The sequence below is a fragment of the Halichoeres trimaculatus genome, unplaced genomic scaffold, assembly GCF_033239565.1.
Source record: "Halichoeres trimaculatus isolate MK-OKI-2021-1 unplaced genomic scaffold, fHalTri1.1 fHalTri1_scaffold_8, whole genome shotgun sequence".
NCBI lineage: Eukaryota > Metazoa > Chordata > Actinopteri > Labriformes > Labridae > Halichoeres > Halichoeres trimaculatus.
Genome location: NW_027437186.1, coordinates 18742822 through 18760764, shown reverse-complemented (window position 1 = coordinate 18760764; position 17943 = coordinate 18742822). Strand labels below are relative to the sequence as shown.

At 38.6% G+C, this 17943-nt stretch overlaps 1 protein-coding gene across 6 annotated transcripts in view; it reads right to left on the bottom strand.

Annotated features, from left to right (window-relative positions):
• Positions 1 to 17943, bottom strand: part of LOC141794745 (mitogen-activated protein kinase kinase kinase kinase 3-like) — a 44923-nt gene that overhangs the window by 23800 nt on the left and 3180 nt on the right. For all 6 annotated transcript variants that reach the window (XM_074675212.1, XM_074675216.1, XM_074675214.1 and 3 more), the window contains exons 2-12: positions 5061 to 5118; positions 4104 to 4194; positions 3696 to 3760; positions 3494 to 3549; positions 3012 to 3059; positions 2596 to 2638; positions 2304 to 2376; positions 1590 to 1721; positions 1301 to 1363; positions 1059 to 1140; positions 420 to 536 (exon numbers count right to left, since the gene is read on the bottom strand). In XM_074675212.1, coding sequence (XP_074531313.1) covers positions 420 to 536; positions 1059 to 1140; positions 1301 to 1363; positions 1590 to 1721; positions 2304 to 2376; positions 2596 to 2638; positions 3012 to 3059; positions 3494 to 3549; positions 3696 to 3760; positions 4104 to 4194; positions 5061 to 5118 — 828 coding nt within the window. The remainder of the gene's footprint in view (positions 1 to 419; positions 537 to 1058; positions 1141 to 1300; positions 1364 to 1589; positions 1722 to 2303; positions 2377 to 2595; positions 2639 to 3011; positions 3060 to 3493; positions 3550 to 3695; positions 3761 to 4103; positions 4195 to 5060; positions 5119 to 17943) is intronic.

Genomic DNA, 17943 nt, shown 5'->3' with positions numbered 1-17943 from the left:
CTTATGGGTAGGAAATGACCCCTGTATTTAAACTAGGGAGGAGGTAGTGGATAGGTAATGGAGGAAAGAGGACAGAAGAAAAAAAGGGAAGGGAGAAGGAAGGAGAAGAGAAACATAGAGAGAAAGAGAAGTGCTACAAGGAGGGAAGGGAAAAAAGAAGATGAAAGCCCAGGAGAGAAAAAAGGAAGAAAATCAGAGAAGGAGAGGAAGGACAAAGAGCAGGAAGATGAGTCATACGTGCTGGGGCAAAATAGAAACTGTGCCTGGGGGGTGAAGAGGAGCTAATGAAGAGGAATGTCATGAAAACATTTTGGGAGAGAAGAGACCCAGCAAAATAATGTCACTGGTGTGTTCACCTGTTAACAAGTTTGATTAAGTCATTTGTTTTGAAAACAAAGCCTGAGAAGGTCAAAGGTTACCTCAGGTTCAGGGTCGTCGTCATCAAAGTCGTTGAAGGTGCTGTGGTCAGGGTTGTTGGCTTTGTCCAGCAACTCTATAGCTAACGTCCTGCTGAGAGGCTGTGACACAAATGGATGCTGGAGGAAAAAAAGAAAAACAGAGACAATCAGAGGGGTGAGTGAGGACTTTTTGGTCTTTTTCTGGATTTTCTTTTACAAGACATACAGAAGAAAAAAAACAGGATTATTAACTTTATTATAGACATTTTGAGGCAGTTAAATTATCTTTGAAATTCTATTTTAGAGACAATAAATACTGGTCAAAATTGACCTATTACAGTCAGACTGGGATTAGTTTAAATCAGCTGACCTGGTAACTTAGACATGGGGCTGTCACATAATTTTCTGACAGAGCTTTATTACAAAGTAATCTATCACAAGTATTAATGTTTCTTCCAGGTTAAGAAGAAGACTATAACTATGATTTGTTAAATGTGTTCAGAAAAAATATATTTTTGTTTCACCCTACATGTTAATAGTCTAAACTGTTGTTGTTTTTTTTTTGTTTTTTGTTTTTTTTTTCAAAATAAGGTCTAGTGTGAAAATGTTACCTCAGAAAAAGCTTTCCAGTGTGTCTCCTTGTACACATTTATTGCTCACCTGCAGAAGTTTCTCAGCTGTGGGCCTCTTCTTTGGGTTTTTGGTGAGGGCCAGTTTGACAAAATGGTGGAAGTTATTTGTCCTATTATTCAATGAAAAGACAGACAATCAAACGTTAACCAATCATATCATTTCTTTGTCTAATAGTGACACAGTTCAATCAATCTTAACAGTGGAGTCTGGATGCGTCTCAGTAACTAAAAATAGATAATACGGACAATTGTGCAGGGTGTGTGTCTTACCACTTGAGTTTATCTTTCAACTTTGGAGGCTGGAAGTTACTCTTGGTCATTAAGAAGAGAGCCCTGAGGAAAAAAAAAGAGATTAAATTAGCATAGCATATTAGCATATTGTTTATGCTAATCAGATCAAAACAATATCATCATAAGTGTAGACTCCTGGACTCTCTTATACAGAAAATACAGAACTCATTGAGGGTTATAATGCACACTGACAGACTGCTTCACTTCATCTGTATGTCTGCTCAGCTATCATGGCCCCATTGCACACAGCGTACATGTCTCTGCCTACCTCATGGGGTGCAGGTCAAACATGGGTGGCTGCAGCTCAGCCAGCTCTATTGCAGTAATGCCCACAGCCCAAATATCACACAGCTGGTTGTAGCCTCCTTTCCTCTCCACTGCTGCTACTTCTGGAGCCATCCTGTGGAGAGACAGTGAGAGTGAGAGTGAGAGTGACGGAGAGCAAAATAGAGAGGAATGAAAACAAAAAGGTATACCAATTTTTCACCAAGTACTTCATCATTTTTACTAAAGAGATAGTAGAGACAAACTTTAAACTCCCGGCTTGTAATATACAAAGCAGCAAATAAACTGTGTAGCACAACACTTGTGTGTAAAAAAATATGTTTGATTAATCCCCTCTTCTGCCTGACATCATCAGTCTGAGCTTTGCCTTTTTCTCCAGCTTACAATGTGATATTACCTGTTCCCAAAGTCAGAGCTAAATTGGTTAAGAAAGCCTTTGATTTTTTACCTCTTAAAAATTAGGAAAAGCTGTTTGAATCCAGTCAGTCAGTATAAATATTTTAGTTGATCCTTGATATTGTTCTTCATGTTACAAAATATGTGTTGCTACACATCCTAAACTGGAGCTCACTTGCATAAACGTGACTGACCTTATAGCAGGATAAACCCACTAATAAGGGTAAAAAATCTCACTAACATCTGTCATTGATATGAAGCTGGATTTTATATATGTTTTCTCTAATTCAAAAAAACTCACCAGTACGGGGTTCCAATGAATGACTTTCTTTTGGCTAGAGTTGCTGTGATCTGGGCCGATACACCGAAGTCAGCTATGGGGTGAAAAAAGAGAGGAAAGGGAGAAAAAAGGGATGTGAAAGGAAAGAGAAAGTAAGGAATTTGATGTGGTGAATGAAAAAGTGGGGTGGAAGAAAAAGAAAAGATTGTGTAGAAAGAGAAGAGAGAGAGTTATCAAGTCACTTAATGAGGCCAGTCAGATTCAGTCTTTTGAAGCAGAAGGTAATTGCAGGAACCTTGCGTGTTCCTCTTACCTAGTTTAACATAGCCGTTGTCTGTCAGGAGGATGTTGGCTCCCTGTCGGAGACAAACACGCCAAACATCAGAGTACAACATGACAGATCACATTTTAGTCAAGCAAAAATGAACATAACAAGTGGATTCAGGCGTGTAATTTGTTCTAATGTGATTTGCTTGATCACTGAAACTAACAGTTTTTAATCAATAACCACTTTCTCTGTTGTAACACCATCTGCTGTCTCCTTAGGATCAAATTTAATTGGTGACACCTCTGAAAACTGATAAAATTCTTTTTGACTGATGAATTAATGATGGAAAGAAATTCCCCCAAAAAAGATAACTTGTTCATCCCTTCATGACAGCATCCAAAACAACATATTTTATTTGTAACTCAGAAAATGACTGACGCTTGGCTGACATGCAAACTCACCTTAATATCTCTGTGCATTTTGCCTTTATTGTGTAAGTAGTACAAACCCTGCAAATACAATCACATAGAAACTGGGTTGTAGGAAGGATATTGCATAAAAAAGAGAAATTCATCATAACAGAGCATGAAAAGTATACAGTGTAAACTATTTTAGGGCTTCCTATGTGGTGTCGGTTTCTACCTCCATCTTCACACTTTATAAGTTTTTTATCTTGTTATTATAAAGAGAAAAATCAAGGTAAAGGTGGATAATACCAAATCTAACTCTATGTATGTATGAAAAACAAGAAGCCTCAGTGACACAGTGACTTTAAATGGTGTAAAAACCATGTGAGAAACTTTGGGTTTTTGCGCCACCTTTGGACGAAGCTGAATATCTTCATCTTCGCTGATCTTTCCCTGAACATGTCAAAGTCATGTTTTGTGAAATCTCATTCTGTGCAACAACCAGCGCTAACACCGCAGTTAAAACAGAGTGTTACCTGCAGGGTCTCTCGTGACATGTAGGCTATCTGTGACTCCGACAAAGGCCCGGTTACTGGAGGAGGAACACAAATAAGAGAAAGGCAGACACAGAAGAAGAGGAGGAGATGGAAACAAGTGTGAGAGTGGATGCAAACAAAACACAACACTGCCGATGCCTAAATGTGTGTTTGTGCATGTGATGGTGTTTGTCTTACTTACCATGATAAATATCCTGCAGAGAACCTCCTCCACAGTACTCCATACTGATCCACAACTTATCTCTTCTGCACACACACAAACACACACAAACCTGTATCAGCAATCTAATGAAAGTAATCATTTCTCACAAACACACTCATTTTTCCCCTCCCTCTCTTTTTTTAAGTTATTTTTTGGGACTTTTTCACGTCTTTAATAAGATAGTAGGGACAGTGGATAGAGCAGGAAACAGGGCAAGAGTGGAGAATGACACCAGATGGATCCGAATCTTGGCACAAACTTTATGGGGTGCAACCCAGACCCCCCCTTCACTAAAAGATACATGCCAGCGCCACTGTATAAAGCTTCCATGTCCCACACTTTTACAGAACTCACATCCAATTTATTGAACAAATGACGCAGTCTTACCGGAGATAACTGCCAAAATAGGCTACGATGTTGGAGTGTTTACAGTCCTTCATCATTATAATCTCCTGCTGGACGACAGCAAAGTCCTCACCTATAAGGGACATATTTTACACACACACACACAGTAATTTAGAAGTTTGTATGGCTCTTATAAAACAACAATCAGTGGGGAAAAGGAAAGTGAACTGTTGAGATGAAGGTCAAAATGTAAAGCTAAAAGTGAACTTAAGAAATAGAGCAGGGGTGGCCAACCTGCGGCTCACAAGCCGCATGTGGCTCTTTGCCTTTCGGTGTGCAGCTCTTCAATCAATTCATGAAAATATATAGATACTGTTATGAGTAGTGGCGTGCTGATCAATCTAAAACATTGATGTATTGATGCCACATTGGGATCAGCATGATCAATATTTGGGTGATGAGATCAATACTTAAGTTTCAGTTTCACTTCTCTACATGTGCTCCTCTCAATCACCCATGTGCTCATATCTTTCTAGATAAATAGATAGATATATAGATAGACAGATGGACAGATAGATAGATAGATAGATAGATAGATAGATAGATAGATAGATAGATAGATAGATAGATAGATAGATAGATAGATAGATAGATAGATAGATAGATAGATGGATAGATAGATAGATACATAGATAGATACATAGATAGATAGAAAGATAGATCTTTGTCTCTTCTGCAGTAAAACAGAAAGTTGTCTTTGAAGCGGCTCCAAATATGAATTTAAACACACTTACAAACACAATAAATCTCGCTTTAAAAACTGGAAATGTATTGATTTTCATTTTTATGCCATTTTGTTTATATGTGAGAGGAAGAGTGTTTGTAAGACGTGTGTGTGATATGGCTCTTTGTAGTACCACGGTCATTTTTTGTGGCTCTTGGTCTCTGACTAGTTGGCCACCCCTGAATTAGAGGGAAATGAGAGATGAGAGAACTCACCCGGTTCCAGTTTGATGACTTTGATAGCAGCCAGCTCTCCTGTGTTTACATTGCGAGCCTAAAGGAGGTAAAATAAGAGAAGATGCGTCATTAGAGGCTCTGAAATATACATTGAACATTTAGCAATAATATGACAGATCATTTGATGCAGGGAAAAGAAAGAGAGACACTGTGGCTGTTCACAATCAACTGCTAAGTACAATAACCATCAACAGGGTTCCTACAGCTCAAGGCAAGTTAAATTTGAGACTTTTTAAGACTTTTTTTATGACGTTGGAAATCAAATTTAAAAACAAGTTGACAACGTACCACAGTTGAAACAAACAAAACTAAAAAACAAAAACACCAGATGAATTACCTGGGTTAGAGGCTATTTTACCTCAATGTTTATTTTACATAAAACATGCATTTTTACCTTTTTTAACCCCATTTTTACAATTTTATGCCTATTTTGCCCCCATTCATCTTTTTTGGCCACTGTTACAACCATTTTTGGAATTTTTCCATGGTTTTTGAAATTTAATTTTAAATTTAATTCTCAATTTTGCTGCCATAATCAATTTTCCTAAGCCACTTTTGGATTTTTTTGCCAATTTTTCCTCATTTTTCTCTCTCTCCAGGCACCTGAGGTAGAACCAAGACATGCGTCTGCTTCAAAAGTTCCTGGTGCAACCACATCGACGTTTTGTTAGTTCCGCTATTGTGATTACGCGATGTTACCACAAGAGTAAATCAGGAAATTATTTAGAAAATAGACAAATGTTACTTAATACTTTTTTTAAACTTCAAACTAACATAAACCTCACCATTGTGTTCAAATTTTTAAGACTTTTGAAATTTGGATTTAGGACTTTTTAATACCAATTCAGGCCTTATTTTTAGAATTATGAATTCAATGCCTTTTAAGACTTTTCAAGGATCCGCGGGAACCCTGATCAAGCACTGACAGGCCTTCAGAGAGCCTGCCAATCAGAAGGAAAGAGGTTTGTGGAGTGGGGAGCCTTAAAGAGACAGCAGCTAAAACAAAGCATTTTAGATGGAGGCTGAAATAAAGGCTTTCTAAAACACAGGTGTGAGAAAAATTGAGATTTTATGAGTCCACAAACAATCCAAAAATCTCCTTTCTTTAGTACACCCACACTAGTGGGAATATTAAAATGAGTGTAAGCACACAAAGCTGTCAGTCGTGGATCCCCTTCATATACCCTGCTGCTATGAAGGGGCAATGCATGGCAGCAGGACAAGAGAAAAAGGTATTAATTAATACAGTACAAGGTAAATCCTATTAAAAATGTTAGTCAATTTGTGTGACACTCTATCCCAAATCCTTTATCACATCATCTGCAACATCGATGCTGTTGCAGAATCTGTGCGTCAGAAAAGTTATTGTGCCACTATCTAAACTAATGATGAGACATCAAAACTAAATTTTGGCACATTTTCTTTTGCCCAGTACAGATTATTTGTCTTGCACTAACTTTTATCCTGTTTTTCACTGTGACCAGAAAGCACTACAGAATGCTGTTTGCAAATAATGCTTTCTTGTCAAACTAGCAAAATTCCTGTAGAGTAGCTTCTCACTTATTCAGATGCAAACTCAGATAAGGCAGGATGACACGACTGGAAGTTTTTCCTGGATTCCTGAAAAGCTGGCATAAAAGATTTTCTATAAATAGTGAGCCATGTTTACATTTAGCAGCAGCGCTAGTGGCAGGGAAGGATTTCTATATAAAACATACATGAATAAAAGATAGCCCTTCAGAGGAGACATGAATTGCTCATTTTTCTCAGGCCAAGAATGTGCAAATATGACTGTGAAAGAAGAATGTGTGCAGGGCTGACAGTCTGTGAGAGAGGAGTCATGCATTAACTGAGTCTTAACACAAGAGACACAACAAGAGCTTGAAAAATATGTTTGCCCATGATCTGGAGATATTTACTAATGCTAGTTTCAGAGGAGGGACTGACGGAAACACCCCTATATGCACTCATACTGTTTATCCAACATCAGAGAGAAGAAAACAACTGCTGATATAACAGCAGAGAAAGTTCAGTAGAAGTAAACAGCGGGCTAGCACCACTGTCATCTATTTCGTCTGAGTTTTCTGTAATACACTGATGCATGATAAAATGCATACTCAGCATTCACAATGACAGTCTCTATCATACATAAAAAAGAAGAGAAAGAAAGGTAAACGAACTGTGGACACGTCACAGGCAACATTAAACAAAGAAAGCTATGTAATCATTATAAAGACAAAGATATCTTTTTGTTTTGATTTGATGAGTCTGAGAGGGTGAAATTATTTTTCCTCAGTGAAAGAGGAAGATCAAGTAAGAAAAGAATTGAGGCAAGGCAAGAAGGATAGACACAACAAAACAGAACCGTAGAGGGAGGGAGCAGATACAAAGAGATGCACAGAGAGCAGAAGAAGAGCAGAGACAGTATGTCTTCAGTCAGCAGACACAGCAGAGATGACTCATACAGCTCAGTGCCACTGTTAGTGGCAACAACACACAGCCTGACTCAACTTGACTAGCTGGCTGTTGGGACCGACTGAAGCATGCCGGCTTCTGGATAAGAAGACTTTTGGATCTAGGTGTTGATCATCAGCTACCTAACAAGGTCCCTGAGCTGTGTGTGCTCAGAAAACAGAAGGAGACAAACACCAGTGAAGCCCCTCGGACAGTTTCTGTGTCTGAGTTTTCCCAACCACAAAGAAAAAGATCATGCTTGTTTTAATTCTTAATCAAACCCTAGTTTTGTTCAAACCAGAGTCATTGCATCTAAAATCTCCATTATAAGCAGTTTCTGTTACCCATTGGTTAATAATAAATGGGTCAGTTTTTCCTCATACCTACTGTTGCTGATTACTGTTCTTTGTTTGAATAATATCACTTTGCTTTGATAAAAGTATGCATGTTTAATGCTGATATCCTCTCAGATTAATATCGGTATCGGCCAATACTCAATGCTGCAGTATCGGTATCGTATCGGGAGTGAAAATGTAGTATCGGGACATTCCGACTATTATCGCATCGTGACCCAAGCATTGCGATGCATATCATATGATGAGGTTCTTGCCAATACTCACCCCTACAAATTTGAGGAAATTGTTTCAATATAAAAGAAGAAGATATTAGGACATAAATTAAATCTAAGCTAGAAAGTTTTAGTTGTAAGAAAATAAAATCAAAATCAAAGTTAATCTAACTCTATATTCAGCACCAGCCTCTGGTAATGTATAGCATCAAGCACCCTGAGTTTTAGGATATGAGCCATTATTCAAAATTTGTAAAAAGTTATTTATGACACCAAGTGCTGCTTGGAAAGCTTTAACTCAAAAGGAACAAAAATGTAATTTTTGAAATGCAGATTTAGCTTAAAAAAGGCACAAAGACTCCTGAAGAATTGCACTCACTCAGTTTCTATTACACAGTAATAAAGAAGCTCAGCCTCAATCATTAGTTACACCTCTTTAAGACTGCGTGTGCTTGCTCTGTGTGTGTGTGTGTGTGTGTGTGTGTGTGTGTGTGTGTGTGTGTGTGTGTGTGTGTGTGTGTGTGTGTGTGTGTGTGTGTGTGTGTGTGCGTGTGTGTGTCTCATGCACTCAGCATATGGTCAGCTCAGCGGAAGATCTGTGTAAATATGTCTGTCTTCTATTTAACCATGAAAACAAACAGGCAGCAGCAGCTAACCATGCTATGCTAATCACCACACTTTGCTTATTTGGAGAAAAGAAAAGAAAAGAAAAGAAAAGAAAAGAAAAGAAAAGAAAAGAAAAGAAAAGAAAAGAAAAGAAAAGAAAAGAAAAGAAGAGAAAAGAAAAGAAAAGAAAAGAAAAGAAAAGAAAAAAGAAAAGACAAGAAAAGAAAAGAAAAGAAAAGAAAAGAAAAGAAAAGAAAAGAAAAGAAAAGAAAAGAAAAGGGGCACTGTTTGATTTTACTTCAGGGTTCTGTATGCTCTCTGTCTCTGAGTTCATGTGCATGTATTATCACCTGTACTGCTAACAGTTAATCTGGTCAGCCGGCAGTCTTATGAGGTCAAGTCCGGGCGAGTGACTTGTCTGATTGTCTGATTTATATTAAGGTCAGAGGTCATGTCAGGGAAGTGGATCAGGAAACAGAGACAAGTCACCTCAGGTCACAGGTTCATGTCTGAATACTCACCAACTTCACGGCGTTACTAATCTACCACTGATGATGAAAATTAGCAGAGACTCAGATTATATAACAGCTCTTTAAGGAGCAGATATGATACTTTAATCAGAGAGGACATACAGCCTTCTACCTCAGCAAAACCATGTGATATCTGTGTTTAGACCTCAGTCTTTAAAATAAGGTAACTGTTCTCTCTCTTTATGAAGACACTTAATGATTCCTGCATAAGAGTTACTTTTTTTTTTTTTTAAGTGTAAATTGCATGAGTTTTTTGAGTCACTGAACGAGAAGCAAACAACCTGGCAACAAGCTAAAAGAAATACCTTTTCTTTAAATAACACAAAATATTGCTTTAAAAAATTATTGATGAAAGTTATATATTTTTAAATAAAGAAAAAAAAAAACACAAATAAACTCTTCTACCTGCAAACTAATTACATCTCCCCTCTCCTAGTCTCTGTGGGTGCCTGGTCAACCATTAACCATCAAGAGTGCCCTGCATTTCAATTAAAGTAACAGAAAATCTCCATCATATCAATTAATGATTTTGACCAACAGCAGAGGATAAATGTGCTGAACTCCTTCCCAAGAATATTTCATTTCTTCTCAGCAGTCATTGCAGCGAGGAGAAGTTTCCTTTGATATGCAAACCTCATCAAAATCTTAAGACCAGGTAAAAAATTGCAGAAATTTACATTTTGCACTGTTGGATCTTTATTGTTTTCAATGAATTGCTTGCTCATTTTTTTCTACACACATTTTTTTTTAACTTTTAATTTGAAAGGTCTACTTCACAAGATGCAAAAGTGCAAAATGTGAATTTGTGCAAATTTCAACCGGTCTTAAGATTTTGAAAAGGAGTGTATCACAACCTTGCAGTAATCCACCTGTTCCTTGATCTTATCAAATCCTCACTTAATAAGAAAGAGAGACAAATGGCTATTTTACTCTAAAAGTAACCCTTGGGGGAGGGGGCACACATCAAGAAACCCATATGTCGGGGCTACCTGGTATAACCAGATCCTTCTGCAGAAAGCAGCTGGACAGCTCCACCACAGTGAGTACTGGTGTTAAACCAGCCTGGGGCAACAGTTGGTTACTAAGTTCCTCTGACAAGATCTTTCCAAGAGATATGAAGTGAGCACAGACGACTTTCCTATTTAAAACATACTACTCTGACTTTAAACACATCCACTGACTAAGGTCCTGTTGGCCTTTTGCTTTGTTTTTACTTTACTTAATGACATGAAATAATGACACTTGGTGGTATTTACTTCTGAAATTTCATTTGTTTCTGAAATGTATGAACACACTCACACTAAGCAAAGGAGAAGACACTTTGTTGTCATTTCTGAAATAATCTTTTCAAAGCAGAAAAATAAAAGTCTCTTTCAGACACGTCTGCTCGTTTTCTCCTAGAACTATAGGGTCAACAATAAAGCTGTAATGATAAATTAACTACTTGTTGAGTATTGAATAAGTCTTTCAATTAGGGATGCACTGGATCCTGGTGCTGGGTGCGGGTCCGATACAGACTCACAAAGTAAGATCAGATATCAATGTCAAAGGGCCAATCCATGGGACAGATCTGTTCAACTCAGTTCTATGCTCTCCTGTGTTTACAACAACTATGTACGACATCATCAACACCTGTAGGTCTGTGCATTGTTGCTAAGCAGAGATAACATAGCATGAAGGAGGACAGCTCAGCAGTCTGGTGGTATATCACACATTTCACCCAACACAAAGACAACTCGTATCACCATCCACAAGCCCAGGTATTGAGACTTTAAAAGTATGATGGGTGTATCCCTGCTTTAAATGACTTTTAAATCAAAAGGTACCATGTTTAGGTACCTAAATGCATCTTTGTGACTGTGAGGGAATGGAAGAGTAGGCCATTTTCCATGCTGAACATGAAAACAACAACATTGCAAGGTTATATATTTAAGAATAAATATGTTAAATTGAAAAAATTTAATATTTTATTATTAAACAAATTAATATTTTTTTACCACATAAACACAAAAAAGTGCCAAAAAGTTGTACTGTTGAGTACCCGTACTGGTTGCCAGGTATCGGGCATCGGTACCGTATTGTTTCAAATGGTAAAGGTACCCATCCCTACTGCTCTCATTAACATGGCAACTGAGGTTTAGGAAAGCACAATTCATTCAGTGGTGTCATTTTACTCAAAATAGTGAACCGACAACTCTGCAGCACGATATCGCTAAAAGCTGACAAATAGCATCACAGCTAAGCCATTAATAAACACAAGGCCCCAGGAAAGAACAGGTGAGGCAAGAAGCTGCCTGCAATAAAGTGTTTTAATGAACACACCTGTTTTTTAACAAAAAGCCCACTCGCTCAAGCAAAACACTCATAAATGCACTCACATGCACTCAAAAACACAGTCATCCAAAACTTCCCAGGGCCACTTCAATATAGCAAAGTAACTTTGTTTAAAATCTTTTTTCTATATATGATGAACCCATCCACCCATCCACTTAGAATTAAAAGGGAGGAGGTTATGGATGCTGTCAAAGGTAATAACATTTTTTTTTTAATGCAACTTAAGCTGAAAAAAACATGGCACTGGAGCTCAATCAATGCAGAATCACTCTGCTACCAACCTGAAAGCATAACTTATACAGGTGCCACTTTTGCACATTTTCAATGTCCTGACAGTAACTTTTTCTGCTTTTGCACAAATGGTATCCATGCAAAGTCACATGGCCCCTCTTCTCCATGCTTGTTTTGGTTACTCATTGTGTTTTTCTGCCAATTTCACTTCCGGTTCCACCACGGTCAGCAACAGACATTTACAAAATAAAAGCATGTGAGCAACATGCACTAATGTGCGATAAAATATTCAACGGCGTTAATAGATTGACGGGTTAACGCGAAAATAACGAGTTAACTTGCCCAGCACTAAAAAAAACTTTTAGCAACAAAGCCTAAGTTGGCAACACTCAGTCTCAGATTTATTCTCCACTTTCTTACCGTCGTCATCAGAGCTCACACTGAATGTAAAGTGCTCTGTGACAGAAGAGCGACTCAATACGACAGGTAAATCCTTTAACTCTGTCCTCTCTGTTCGTCATGTACACAACTGTTCTGCTGTATCCTCCGCCTCGCGTTGTGCATGCATATGATCGGAGCTACATACTTGCTCCAAACTGAGCTGTAAAATGAAGAAAAAAAGAAAAGACGAACTGAATGAAGCATGCACCCGAAACGAAAGCGAAAAATCGAACAATTCAGATTTTTTCCTAAACCATTCCATCCCTAGTATAGATGCTTTAACATAATTTCACACCAGATAAAAATGTTCCTCACTATGAACATATGTTTCTAAAGAAGCATTCAGTTGGTATTAAAGAGTTTTTTAACCTGGGCCGGGTTTGAGCGCTCCATCACATGAGAACACAATCTCAAAATAGGATTTGACAATTGTACTTACATGGTGCCAGGATTTACTGAACCGGTTCAGCAGCACAGCTGTAGCAGGGCACAGGTAGAGGCACAAAGGTGCTTTAAAAAAACACTCAGGACCTAATGTCTTCCTGTTTTCTTTGTCACTGTAGCCAAAGGGTGCATCATTACAGTTTACTCGTGCAGAAAGCAGCCTTCACCGACCATCAGAAAACAACACAGCTAGATATTTGGATGCCAGCCAACATAATCTATCCTCAGCTGAAAGATAAAGAGATAAATATTCTTATTCTTGCATTTATACATTTAACAAATAAAAAGGGTTGTAATGGAAAAAGATGAGGCCTGGATCTGAAAGTTAGACAGCAAAAAAACAAAAATATTACACATTTCAAAGAAGCTCATTAATTCCTTAGCTTGTTGTAAAAATGACATTTCTATGTATATGTACAGCCTAAAGTACAGGTTTTTGGAGATATCACTTTCAGAGACAAAATTTCTCTTGCAAGGAGCAGACATACATATACCACCGAGGTGGTGGGGGGGGTTTACAAGATCTCATGATACAAGATCCTGCATGATTAAGTGTCACAATAGTTCTCATCAAGGCAGTAAACTGTCTAGCATGATCAGAACAGGGTATTGCCCTGCATATTAAACTGCATGGCATACACCTCATCTTAATTTGTAGCACTCCTTCATCAGAGTCTGACAATGTTTTAATAAAAAAACATTTCTTCCAAGCACAGCTAGTTGTGGCGGTGCAGTATCAAAATCAGGAGGAGTGGAGAAGGTGCAGCCAAAACTGCTTAAGTAGAAAATTAGACAACTCTGTTAATTGGAGAGTGTTTTTACTCAGCAGGTGAGAGTAGCCTTACTAAAAGTCTTGTCCTGAAAATGTAAACGCAGTAAGCAGATCTTCTGTAGTAAGATCACTGATAGAAGACAGCTGCCACTGTTTGTTTTGGTAAACAAAGACTCAGCACTGCGTTTAGTTTAACACAATGACAGACCTCATAGTTATCCCTATAACTATCCCTATCTGTCTGGTGCATTTTCAACATTGTTGTAATGTAATGAGGCACATAACCTGTAAATGAAGCATGCTGATTTCAAGAGGCAACCAGAGAAAAAAAAATGCTGTTCGTCGAGTGTCTGCTTAAGACTGGGTCCAAAAGTAACAGAAACGAAGTATACACGAAAGCCAGAGGACTGTACAGAACACTGTATCACGACACTGGTGTGGTTTTTTTTATAACTTAGGAGTTTAGAAAGTATTAAGCTCACAAGTTTGCTCAACAGAGGCACAGCTCACCTGACTGACAGGTGGGAACCCTGTAGCTGTACCTGAGGAGGCTTAAGACCTCTTGAGTTCAGTATCTTAAACAGGGCTTACATCTACAATAGGCTTCAAAACTGTACTAGAAATAGACAGGTGAAGTCATGGATACTACACCCTAGGCTTTACACGATCACGATTTTTGGGCCGATCACCGATCAGTGAGTTTAAATAAACTGACAACTGATCACCGTTCCGATCCCGTGAGGAGCAATATTTAAACTACTTGTTTATGTACTTATATACTTGTGTGCTGTTTCCTGAGTATCAATCTTGCCATGCCCCAATCTGACTGAGATACAAGGGTTAAACATCAATGAGGCAGTAGCGTGAATCAAAGTAAGTTAGCAGCTGTTGAAATGCAGGGTTCCCCACAATATTAAACGGCAGGTCAGACAGCACAATAAACTCCAGCAGCCTCCTTGTGCCATCCCTTGCCTTCTCACTGTCCCAACTATACGGACGAGCAGCACTGTCCAAAGTCGTTTGCTTTAGCATCCGTTTCGGAGTTTGTTTTCCTTTTCTTTTTCTTTCTCCGCGCTGCGTTTCTTGAACTCGACATGCTCCTCCGGATGTTTCTTTTCCAAGTGCCTGATTAAACTTGCCGTGTATAAATTTTTTGCCGATGTTCCCCCGCGAGGTACTGTAGCGTTGCATATACCGCAGATAGCTTGTGCTTTGTCTGTTTCTGTCACTTTGAAAAACTTCCACACTTCCAATATCTTTGTTTGTGTCCCCCAGATGTTGCAGAAGATTCAAAAAAACTTTATTGTCCGTCACATAGCGACAGTACTCAAAACAGGAAGAGGCACGAAGACGAAAATGAAGTTTTTTTAATCATAAATCATTTGCTCTCGGATACAAACAAATAAACATGTCGATGCTGTGAAACTAGTTTGGAGGTAATGAGACAGATTTTTAAAATTTCAACAAGACCATGACATCATTAATCGATCGGTGATTTATGACATGACGCCCGATCCTGATCATTACAAAAAATGCCAAATATTGGCCGATCCGATAGAGCCAATATGATCGGTGTAAAGCCTACTATACCCATTTATTTTACAGTCCGTGGTTGAACAGCTCCCATATTCAGCAGTATTTCAGAAGAATATCTTAATAATGACAGGATAGAAAAAAAGTAAAAGTGGGTTATTGCCACATCTACACATGTAGACTGAGAGAGACAGAGAAGGTCATACCAGCAGAAAATTACTTACAGTGAGGAAACACAAAATGCAAAAGACAAAAAATGCCCCTGGGAATTTTTACTTCTGTAAGATGAGAGCACAGCTCAGGTGAACGGGGACTGTCTTTCTGAAGCTTCATTAGACCAACCAAATAGGCTGCATCAAAGGCACAAAATTCATTACAGATAATTGGAGGCACATGTACGGAATTAGTGGCTGAAAAGTCAAGATTTCAACACATACCCTGATATGACTGTTAGAGGGATTTTTTAATTTACTAACTTAATTTAAGAGAAGTTATACTAAAAAAGCCACTATTTGCTCAGCTGTGATGGCTGCGCTGCAAAAAGCTCAGTAAATGAAGTAAGAGGATGAGAAGAAACAAACTACATAAAGTGACATTTGATCACAAGAGGTGACAATATGCTGGTGGTACTCACCAGAAAGACAATCAAATGACAAACCCGCAATGCAAAGATAGTTTAAAGCTACCAGTTTTATGCATGGTGAGACTGCTTCCTGACTCCTCTTGTTTGTCAAAGGTCTTTCACTCTCAGATCACTGTAAATGCAGCAGTTGAGAAAAGGAATCAGTTCCAGTGACTGACAGTAGCAGCTTCTCAGTAGCTGGAGAGCAAAACCTGCTGAGTTGTGGTTTTTCAGCTCAAATGCAGTAACATGATTCAGTATATGAGTGGGGGAGGAGACTTCTTCACCTGTCACACCATGACTTCTTTTGTGTTACCATCCTGCAGAGAAGTGTCACAACAGACTGGAACCCTGACCATGCTGCTTACACTTTCTGCACAGAACCTGAATAACATATAAGTGGTTGCTTTAAAAGCAGCTAAAACTAAGATAATGTTTCCTACAGATAATAAACAAATGTAAAACAACCTCTGCTGTCTTCTTTTACTTGTACATCTGGTTTTGCCCTTTGCCACCCCACTGTGTTATTAACTACTGTGTAACCATGAAAGTTTTCAATATGTCACAGCACCTATGGGACCCAGATAAATTCCTGCACAGAACATGAACTGTGGATGCGTCTACGGTTACCAATCTGAGCCAGCAAACAACTGGAGGAACAGCGACCAAAACAGGATGGTTTGATTGTGACGCTGCAGCCATCTGTGCATGTGTGTGTCTACGCATGTGAAGTTACAATCATCTGGTCGTGCATGTGAGTGTGTGCGCTGTGCGTTGGTGAAACAATAGGACATGAATTGAACACACACACATAAGGAGGAAGTGAGACGTACTGCATTCCTGGAGAATGGCTGCCCAGCTGTGCCACACACACACACACCGAGGTCTGGTCAGTGGAAATTATGAATGACACCACATTTACCTCTGTTAGCGGCGGCAGGCTTAAATAAGAGATACCAAAAGTATGTAAACACATTCACAGACATCCATTTAATATGGTATTGATTAGAGATGAAACGATTCCTCAAATGATTTGAGGTACTCGATTACAAAAAATACTCGAGTAATTTTCTCTGCCTCGAGGAATCGTTTAATTTGAAAAAAGATCAAAGAGTGGTATTTCAAATAGAGCTGAGGCCATATTAAGAGATTTTTCAGACCCCTCAAGCTAACTCTTAAACAAAATAGCAACTTGTAACAAATCTAGCTTCTTTTCTGGAGTTTGGATACTAATGGGTCATTCTACGAAGCGGGTGCCATTTGGGTCCGCAGCATTTGATGAGATGTACAAGGCACAAAAAATGTGTCAAAGTGTGTTTACAAATTTTGGAGCTACCAAAGCAAGTGCTCTTATTGACATGCTGAATCAGAAAATTCTATTTCTTAAAGAGAAAATTTTCATTTGAAAAATAACTGCTCTTTAACTAAACAAAAATGTATTTTATCCGATTACTCGATAACTTGATTAATCGATGGGATTTTCAGTAGAATTCTCAAATACTAAAATATTCGATAGCTGCAGCCCTAGTATTGATGATAGACAGGTTACTTTTTACGGCTTTTCAGGAAATACTTTGTGCTCCATGAATGGCTGATTTTGTTTGTTTTATTTATACTGAAGTAATCATGTCATCATTGTGATACTTGGCTAATTCCAAAAATACCCAGGTGGTTGCGTAGTTTCCGGAGCACACACACACACACACACACACACTCACACCGCTGCTTCTGAAAATGATTTGTCTCAAACTGATCTGTCCTCTCTTTGTCTGCCTCTTCACTTCCTCAGACTAAAGCCACTTGCACTATCACCTTAAAGAAACGAGCCACCCTATTTCAGCAACATCAGTTAGGTCAGATTCAGTTGTGTTGGCAAATACTCGGCCTGTGCTGGATCTTCTGGAGAGGTGATAGCAGTTATAGCAGCTGGTTTTCATGGCGATAAAGCAAAATACAAAGCCGACCCTTGTATCATCAAAGCCATTTGCAGCAGTTTAAATGACATAGTGAGACTGCAAAAGAGCGAGTTATTGCTTCTCCACTACACCCACTGAAATTGACAAATCAATACGAATGGTATCCCCCAAAAAGCCTTTTTTGAAAGCTAGGCTCTCTAGCAAAAATTATTCCCCTCCTCCTGTCTTTTAGACATCTTTTTTTAAAGCATAACACAACAGTTACATGAGGTGAGATTAAGCATGCTGTGCTGTGTTTACTGGCTTTATGTTGAAAGGTTCTGGGTGCAAGTGTTTGATTTAAACAGTTTCCTTTGATGCAAAACAGCCTTGTGGTCCAAAAATTGGAAAAGACTCAGTGCTGCTGGCACC